This window comes from Balaenoptera ricei, chromosome 16 (assembly GCF_028023285.1).
Source record: "Balaenoptera ricei isolate mBalRic1 chromosome 16, mBalRic1.hap2, whole genome shotgun sequence".
In the NCBI taxonomy this organism is placed as follows: domain Eukaryota; kingdom Metazoa; phylum Chordata; class Mammalia; order Artiodactyla; family Balaenopteridae; genus Balaenoptera; species Balaenoptera ricei.
This window is the reverse complement of record NC_082654.1, coordinates 110,074,995-110,084,841: the sequence shown is the minus strand read 5'-3', so window position 1 is coordinate 110,084,841 and position 9,847 is coordinate 110,074,995. Positions and strand designations below refer to the sequence as shown.

Here is a 9,847-nt window from a genome sequence, read left to right as displayed (position 1 = left end):
ATAAACAGCTCATTCAGCTCAATATCAAAGAAACAAACACCCCAATCCAAAAATGGGCAGAAGACCTAAATAGACATTTCTCCAACGAAGACATACAGACGGCCACGAAGCACATGAAAAGATGCTCAACATCACTAATTATTAGAGAAATGCAAATCAAAACTACAATGAGGTATCACCTCACTCCTGTTAGAATGGGCATCATCAGAAAATCTACAAACAACAAATGCTGGAGAGGGTGTGGAGAAAAGGGAACCCTCTTGCACTGTTGGTGGGAATGTAAATTGATACAGCCACTATGGAGAACAATATGGAGGTTCCTTAGAAAACTATAAATAGAATTACCATATGACCCAGCAATCCCACTACTGGGCATATACCCAGAGAAAACCGTAATTCAAAAAGACACATGCACCCGAATGTTCATTGCAGCACTATTTACAATAGCCAGGTCATGGAAGCAACCTAAATGCCCATCAACAGACGAATGGATAAAGAAGTTGTGGTACATATATACAATGGAATATTACTCAGCCATAAAAAGGAACGAAATTGAGTCATTTGTTGAGAAGTGGATGGATCTAGAGACTGTCATACAGAGTGAAGTAAGTCAGAAAGAGAAAAACAAATATCGTATATTAATGCATGTATGTGGAACCTAGAAAAATGGTACAGATGAGCCGGTTTGCAAGGCAGAAGTTGAGACACAGATGTAGAGAATGGACATATGGACACCAAGGGGGGAAAACTGCGGTGGGGTGGGGATGGTGGTGTGCTGAATTGGGGGATTGGGATTGACATGTATACACTGATGTGTATAAAAGTGATGCCTAATAAGAACCTGCAGTATAAAAAAACAAACAAAACAACTAATACTAAACTTTCATTGGGTTATTTGTATGGAAATATGTTAATATAAATGTTTCAGACATTACGTGAAATTTCTAAAAATCAAAAAAAAAAAAAAACAAAAAACAAATTTTAAAAAAATTGTAAAAGTTATAAAAATTCACTTCCAAACCCCAAATCATGCAGAATTTCTCCATATTTTCTTCTGGAAGTTATATAGTTTTATATTTTACATTTAAGGCTATGATCCATTTCGCTTTTTTTTTTTTTTTTTTAATAAGGTGCAGTTTATGTCAAGGTTCATTTTGTTGTGCATGGACATCCAATTTTTCCAGCACCATTTGCTGAAAGGATTATCCTTTACGGAATCACCTTTTCACCTTGTGCAAACTCAGTTGACTCTAACTGTGTGGGTATATTTCTGGGCTCTGTTCTGTTCTACTGAACTATGTGTCTATCCTTCTGTCAATACCATACTATCTTAATCACTGTAGCTTTACAATAAGCATTAAAATCATATAATATGAATCTTCCAATTTTGTTCTTTTCAGAATTGCTTTGGCTATCTTAGGTCCTTTGACTTTCCACACAAATTTTAGAATCAGCTTGTCAATATCTACCAAAAATCTTGAGATTTTGATTGGGGTTGTTTTGAACCCATAGAACAAACTGGGGAGAACTTAACAGTAAATTAACAACACTGAGTCTTCTAATCCATGAACACTGTACCTCTCCCCAATTAAGCTGATCTCTGATTTCAAGTGTTTTGTAGTTCTCAGGATATAGGTCCTGCACATACTGTTAGATTTACATCTAAGTATTCCTTTTATTTTTAGTTTTTTTAGTGCTATTGTAAATGGCATATTTTAAATTTTATTTTAGATTCCAGTTCATTGCTGGTATACATAAATATGATTTTCTTCTTTTTTTTTTAAATAAATTTATTTATTTATTTATTTATTATTTTTAGCTGTGTTGGGTCTTCGTTTCTGTGCGAGGGCTTTCTCTAGTTGCGGCAAGTGGGGGCCCCTCTTCATCGCGGTGCACGGGCTTCTCACTATCATGGCCTCTCTTGTTGCGGAGCACAGGCTCCAGACGCGCAGGCTCAGTAGTTGTGGCTCACGGGCCCAGGTGCTCCGCGGCATGTGGGATCTTCCCAGACCAGGGCTCGAACCCGTGTCCCCTGCATTGGCAGGCAGATTCTCAACCACTGCGCCACCAGGGAAGCCCCTGATTTTCTTTTGTATATTGACCTTGTTTCCTGCCACCTTTCTAAGATTCACTTATTAATTCTAGGTGCTCTTTTTGTCGATTCTTTGGGATTTTCTACAGAGTTAATCATATTGTCCATGAATAGAGCCAGTTTTATTTGTTCCTTCCCATTTGTGTGCTTTTTTTCTTTTGAGGTAGCTAGGAATCCAGTACCATGCTGAATAGGAGAAGTGAGGGTATCCTTCCCTTGTTACTGATTTGAGGGAAAAAGCATTCATTGTCTAATCATTAACTATATTAGCTGTAGGGTTTTTTGTAGATGGTCTATTATTTTACCTGTCTATTTTAAGTTGAACCTTCTCCCATTCCTCATTTTTTTCTGTCTGTATTAAAATGCTAACTCCCAGGACGATGGCAAATCTTATTTTTTTCAGTGTATATCCATATCTCTATCAATAATAGTATTTGCCCACTACCCATCCTCCAACAACAAAAAAGGTACACATGGGGCTTCCCTGGTGGCACAGTGGTTGAGAATCTGCCTGCCAATGCAGGGGACACGTGTTCGAGCCCTGGTCTGGGAGGATCCCACATGCCGCGGAGCAACTGGGCCCGTGAGCCACAATTACTGAGCCTGCGCATCTGGAGCCTGTGCTCTGCAACAAGAGAGGCCATGATTGTGAGAGGCCCGTGCACCGCGATGAAGAGGGGCCCCCACTTGCCGCAACTAGAGAAAGCCCTCGCACAGAAACGAAGACCCAACACAGCCATAAATAAATAAATTAATTAATTAATTTTTAAAAAAAGTTAAAAAAAAAAGTACACGTTTTCATAATAAGCTTTAAATTTTTTTTCTTAAAATATGTGTTTTTTATTCAATTAAGCATATTTCATACCATTTTATTTCAAGTCTGTCTTTTGAAAAATGGAATCTTGTTACTTGACCATTTAAATTAAGAGTTGTATATATGGAACAAGCATTGGTGTTTGCCATCATTCAAACTACTGTTGTCCCACAGAGCATTTCTGAATGTCCAGAAAAAATAATTTCAACCTTTCTGAAATGTTCAGGAACAGCCTAGGACTTTGCGGCCGTTTTCGGAGGCTGGAACTCTCCTGCTTCAAATTTTTCTTTGAATTTTAAGTAGTCTCTTCTTTTATCAAAATATTTTATCTGTTGAGAAAAAAGGGTCTGAGATAAGGGCAAGCTATGCAGCTTAAACAAAAGCACAGATTTAAATGTAACTAATTATTCAATATAAATCATATAAGTGGCCTAAGTAATTTATATTTTAGAACCATTTTGAATCAGTGCATCTTATGTATAAGAGTCTCTAAAGAGAGTATAGGCCAGTGAGTCCTAACCCTTTTTGGGTTACTGACCGTGTTGAGAATTTGAGTACCGTGTGCACCTTCTCAAGAAGTATATCTGTGCTTACACATGTGAAATGTACTATGCAAGTTCAGAGTCCATAGGACTCTCAGGTCATAAGATTTCATGATTTAAAGACACTGTACAAGTTTTTCCTGTCAACTGTAAGCTCAACAAGTTTTGTAATTCACTAGCCATCATATTTGTATTAAGTTTATCTTATCCAGAAACATACATTTAAGGAGATAGACACATAGTTAAAAATTATATTCATGAACTATGAATAAGTAAACTGATGGTAAAACTTTAATACACTAAGTATTTCATTTTATTATTTCTGTTTACATCCTCCTCTTGCCATAGGGAATTTGGAGTATCTTAAAGCCCCATATCCTGAAACAGTAAAATCACAGAAGTAGAAAATCAAGGCCAGCCACCAAATCCTCATAGCATCTGCATCTGAGCTGCTTTGCAGACAAGACAAAGGCATGACACCACACACGTTTTCACTGTCAGAACAGAAAAGCTTTTCTTAGGATTTAATTCTTAAATATTTCAGTAGAGCCCGAGTTAAGAATGTAAAACTGTGCCTGCCCTGTCTCAAGCTGGGATAAGAGACTCAGATAAAGCCAGCTACAAAGTTAACGTTCCTCTGCAGGACACACCGCAGCCAGACACTGTCCTAAGAGACCCCTTTGAGTGACTACTGCTTTTTTTTTTTTTTTTTTTGGCTGTGTTCGGTCTTTGTTGCTGCGCACGGGCTTTCTCTAGTTGCGGCGAGCAAGGTCTACTCTTCGTTGCAGTGCGCGGGCTTCTCATTGCAGTGGCTTCTCTTGCTGCGGAGCACAGGCTCTAGGCATGCGGGCTTTAGGAGTTGTGGCACGCAGGCTCAGTAGTTGTGGCTCGCGAGCTCTAGAGCGCAGGCTCAGTAGTTGTGGCGCACGGGCTTAGCTGCTCCGCGGCATGTGGGATCTTCCCGGACCAGGGCTCGAACCTGTGTCCCCTGCATTGGCAGGTGGATTCTTAACCACTGCGCCACCAGGGAAGTCCCTACTGCTTTCTTATGCACCAAGAATCTTTGTTCTCTAAAATCGAACTATCAGAAATTTGCTCTTTGAAGTTCTTTCGGTAAGAATGAAACACCCCACTTTTCCCTGGGGGATCTGATAGGCACTTTGACAAAAAGCAGCAGTCTTGATTTCCAGCTCAGCTGCAGGACTTCACATAAGGATTTCTGAGCATGACGACATGGCAGCATTTATCTTTGTGGAAAATAAGACCCTGGGTCCACTTCTCAGTCCAGAGGTGACGACCTGCTTATACACAGCCCTGCTTTGCTCTGAGCCTATCAAAGCACCACTTCATTTCAGTTTCACCTGAACTCCACCCTTCCCCAAACCCTCTGACAGCTCCTTTCCCTTGGTTGGTGAGACGCCCACAGCAGCACCGGTGCGTGGGGCTCCCTGGTTACAGCACATTAATAAATCTCACTGTCAGACTCCGCACCCCTGGTGTCCTTAGGCTGACTGAGCTGGGACGGGTGTTGTATGTAAGGGGCACCAGACGAAGAAGTGCACAATGCTCTTAACGTTTCTATGACAAATCAATAGATCTTTGCATCTCTTGTCACATCTCCGACTGCCTAAATGACAATGCCATTTAGTGGTCCTACTTAGACTTCAGTCCCAACTTGTCCGGAACTCAGCTCCTCTCCAGACATGTTTCTCCTCCCGTCACCTATTTCAGTGACTGCATCACTATCCAACCAAATGCTCCGATCTCTTTCCCCCTTGATTGCGACAGTACAGGCCCACGTCATTTCTCACTTGGATTGTTGTAATAGCTCTTTAACTGGTTTCTCTACCCTCCTTCATCCATCCATCACACCACTGCCAAGGATAATCTTTTTGAAATTCCAATTTGATTATGGCACTGCTTGTTTAAAGGTCTTTCAAGGTATCCCTACTGCCTTCAAGGTCAACATCCAAAATTCCTCAGTAAGACAAATCAGGTCATTCATGGCTTAATCTCTGCCCATCTGTCTATCTTCTGGGTTTACCACCAGACCCTGAAATGCAATCCGTCCAGAGCTACCCCATTTCCTGAATGTGCTGATTTCTCATGCATCTTGCTTCCATGCCTTTGCATATACCGTACTCTCTGCTTGAAAAGCTCTGCTCCATAGTCTTTTCCATTCAACTAACAGTTGAGGACCCTCGACATGCAGCACCTCAAAGAGGCTAATGTCCAAAAGGCTAATAAATCAACAAGCGTTTCTTGAGAAGCACTGTGTATGTATAATGCTAGTGTCCTCTAAGCCATTAGATGAGATGCAAGATAGTAGCATGAATGCCAAAATACTGGAATTTCTGAGACATTTCAAAGGTTCACAGGGAAAAGACAGGATCTGAAACTGATGTTAGGATCAAATATCTTGGCTGTCCAGTTGCTCTATTTGTGGAAGACTGCGTTGGATGATGCTACAATGACAGACCTGATCCCTGCTCCTTCCTAAGTTAGGAACCAATAGGAGACTTTAAATCGGGCCATTATACAAGGCCGACTGATGCGTGCTATAAAAGGGATAAGCCAAGGGGCAGAGAAGAGTAATTTGGTTTTGTGACAGCACAGTTTTATGGCATATTTATTATGTAAGAAATTTTTATTTTTAGTGTTTTATCATAGAAGTATTCATTGTGAATCTCTATTTGGTGGTTTTATTTTTATCTTTATTCTCTGGCTGTGACTTCAGCTAAGTAAAAGAATACAAACTTTGCAATCTACTTTCAAATGCCCTCTCTACTACTTTGCTGGTTAGCCGATCTTGAACAAATTATTTCACCTTTCTGAGCCTTAGTTTCTATTATGTAAAAGAGATACAATAGTACCCCACAAGACTGAATGAAAATTAAAGCTAATGAAAACACAATTTCTCACACAGAATGCACTCAGAGAGTACTCCCATCACTTCTCCCTCTGTCTCCTTCCCCACCTTCTTACACAAATCTCTGTAAATATCTTTCGTTTCTATTCTATGGCCACTGGGTATGACTCCTGAGTAGAGAGCACGGGTGAAAAGGGAGCAAAGGCCTGAGGGCACAGGCTGGAAAAGGGAGGTCAGTTACAGACTAAGAATAGTCTGCAGGGCTTTCCTGGTGGCACAGTGGTTGAGAATCTGCCTGCTAATGCAGGGAACACGGGTTCGAGCCCTGGTATGGGAAGATCCCACATGCCGCGGAGCAACTAGGCCCGTGAGCCACAACTACTGAGCCTGCGCGTCTGGAGCCTGTGCTCCGCAACAAGAGAGGCCGCGATGGTGAGAGGCCCACGCACCGCGATGAAGAGTGGCCCCCACTTGCCGCAACTAGAGAAAGCCCTTGCACAGAAACGAAGACCCAACATAGCCAAAAATAAATAAATAAATAAATAAAATTAAAAAAAAAAAAAAAGTCTGCAGAAGACAACGGTTTTCCACAGGAGCGTGGCTGTCACTGTCAGATGCGGCAGCAGTTATTTTGATTGCTTTGCTCTACTGCTCCCTTCTTTGTTGGAGTCACCTATAACTTTGTAGGTTGCTGTCAGTTTCTCTAACAGTGTTCTCATCATAACTCTTGGGTGGTTCAGTATCCATGTGGTTGATCCTCCCAGTACCGTGGCCTCTCAGGTCGTTGACCTCTTTCTTCAATGATCTTGTCCTCCAACCTACCTTACTGCCAGGATCAAAGCCTAGTCCTCGTCCTTACCAACAGATACAGCCTTGCCCTCATCTCAATTCCGAGCATCCCATTCTCCAGCCCCAACAGTGAGAAAGCAAGTTATTTCAACGCTCTGGGCTTCAGCTGCCTCCTCTGGAAATTGACGGCAACACCGCCCATCTCAAAGGGTACTGATGAAGGAGCGTCATGGCACTCACGCCGGGGCACTTACTGAGCTCAGTGATGTTAGTTCCCTTTTCCAACCCCTCCCATTCTAAGGACTGGCAATACAGAGCAGGAGCGCGTGTCGGCAAGGCACCTGGAGCAGCTGGTGGCAGAATCCGCCATATGATCGTTTTGTTTCTTCCACTTTCTAAACTCCTTTGTATTTGTATTTTGGGTATATGACCATATGATTTTGGGTGGGCAACTGGGAATGCTTTATTTCTGAGAGCAGCTCTAGGCCAATGAATTTGCCAACTCTTGCCCAAGATTAAATACTATCCCTTCAGAAGAGCCGGGAGAAATCTACCAATTTAGAAGGTTGGAATTTTTTGGTTAGTGTGCATATGTTTTGCTTTTCAATCACCTTTAAGGTGTCAGGTGACATTTTCCAAAGGTGTGCCTGCTATGTACATAAAACGAGCCTGGATTACGAGACAAGGTTTTCTCTGCTGCTCACGGAAACGGCTCATTTGACACGCCTCAAACAGTACCTCATTTCATAGCCCACCACTCACCGTAAGCTCTGTGTATTTTGACAGCAAACAGAAACACGTCCCACTGTGACTTACCCACTGTTGGGGACAACTTGATTCAAATGAGCTTCTTAACTTCTTGCACTGAGAAGCGTCCTCTGTGTTCTCATCTAAACACTTCCAGTACTCATCCCGAGCTCCCCAGCAAGCCTGCCTTTCTTTCATAGATGGGGCTGCCATTCCCAGTGGGCTCAAGCTGTCAACAAAAACATGTGATATTAACAAGGAACTTGTAATTCGAGAGAAGCTAAGCCAAAGAAAAAATACTGTTGTTCCCTCCAAACCCCTCTTTTTTTAAAGTTATGCCTCCGGATTTTAACGATGCGGCTGAAACTAATCAGTTCTATTACATTAACGGTATCGTAAGAGCACTCGCTTTTGACGCTTATCCCTTACACCATGTAATTTGCTCCACTGCTGGAGTGGCAGCTTGGTCTCAGAAAGCCGGAGTTAGAATTATGGCTCTCACACGGTCTGTCACTTCAGACACTTCATTTATTCTCTCGAGCCTGTTTCCCCATCGGTAAAACAGGGGAGCGGTGCCCATTTTACGAGGTTGCTGTTCGAACCAAAGTGCTACACAAATAAATGCACGAGGGCAAAATCACCAGGCAGGACAAGGAGTGCTGCTCTGTCTTGCAGAAGAGGAGCCCGAGGCTCGCGGAAAGTCAGCGACCTCCGGGGTCCGTACCCTCCCCGGCGCGCCCCGCCAGCCCCGCCAGCAAGCCCACCTCTCTGCCCGCCCAGAACCAGGCTCCCTTCGGCGCCGACGGGAGGAGAGTCACGCAGCCGAACAACCGAGAAAGAAGGGCGCGGGGCCGAGGACTGGCGCCGCACTGTCGCCTCGCCCGCTTGAGCTCAAGCGGCGTAGACCCCCCACCCCCTCAAGGAAACAATTCACGCGGCGAATGCACTGGCCTTGGAATGATCCTTACGGGCTACCGTTCGCTGTTCCAGGAGGGCGGGACTTCCTGTTCCGTTCCCTTACCTGTCCCAGGGACTTCCGGGCCTGCTCGGGCGAGGGAGGCGGGTTCTGGGGGTGTGGAGATGGAGAGTGGGTGGGATCCGGTCACTCCTCAGAGCGGCCTTGGCTTTGTTAACGTCTCGGTGCCTCGCTCCCTGCAGTTTTTCGTGATTTTAACGAACTGTGCTTCTTTCATGAATCTAAATTTCTGCATATATCTCGCCAAGCGCCGTCTTAAAGCTTAACGTGCGAGCCCTGCCGGAAACGGCGGCTTTGTGTGGAAGTTGGCACCTGAGATGAGAGCGGGACGAAGCGTTAAAGGGCCGCGAAGGCTTAACTCCTCGCTTTTTAAATTAAAAGAAAAAAGAAAAAAAAAGAAAAAGGAACGGTCCCAGAAAGAGGCGGGTGACGCCCCAGGACACATGGCGAATAAGTGACTGAGCTGAGAACCCAGGGCACCAAGCTCCCAGTTTCCCGATTCAGATTTGATCCTGTTACATTTACCAACATTATCACCTTTCCCTGGCTTGAACCCTTGCGGCTTTCTTCTGTAGATGGACAAGATCCTTTTAGTTGGTATTTGGAGACATCTAGTGATAGAATATGACATAAACCAAGTTCCAGTCGGCTGAGATCTGATAGTTCGTGGGATTAAAATGTGAGCCAGATTAGAGTTTACAGCTAAGATTCTTGGACTTGGATCTGAAAGTTGCCGGAGGTAATACAAATTGGTCAGGAGAGTGGGTAAAATTAATACCTGTATTATTGTTTTAATCTCACTTGTGGCTCTGTTTACTCCCTAAACGCCGAGGTGTGTTTTAAAAGGAATGAAAAGCGCTGCTCCAGATATTTTGAAAGATGCCCTTTTTAATATTTTAATGAATATCTCAGCAGAATCTTTATTTGAAAGCACGTGTGTAGATACAGGTCAGTCGTGCAGTTCTCTTAAAGATCCCATCTTCTCCATCATCTAGTCCTGTTGAATTCTAAGTGCTTA

At 43.3% G+C, this 9,847-nt stretch overlaps 1 protein-coding gene across 3 annotated transcripts; it reads right to left on the bottom strand.

Moving 5' to 3' along the window:
- Positions 1 to 2,907: 2,907 nt before the first annotated feature.
- On the bottom strand, positions 2,908 to 8,864 carry LOC132350652 (cytochrome c oxidase assembly factor 6 homolog). 3 transcript variants are annotated; one of them, XM_059899987.1, is made up of 3 exons: positions 8,822 to 8,864; positions 7,923 to 8,082; positions 2,908 to 3,235 (listed from the first exon to the last, which is right to left on the bottom strand). In XM_059899987.1, exons 2-3 carry the CDS (start codon positions 8,064 to 8,066, stop codon positions 3,140 to 3,142), a joined length of 240 nt encoding a protein of 79 aa, XP_059755970.1. In that variant the 5' UTR covers positions 8,067 to 8,082; positions 8,822 to 8,864; the 3' UTR covers positions 2,908 to 3,139. The 3 variants fall into 3 exon arrangements, with proteins under 3 accessions (XP_059755970.1, XP_059755969.1, XP_059755968.1); XM_059899986.1 differs by having other exon boundaries at positions 8,805 to 8,858; XM_059899985.1 differs by lacking the exon at positions 8,822 to 8,864 and adding an exon at positions 8,618 to 8,798.
- Positions 8,865 to 9,847: the final 983 nt, after the last annotated feature.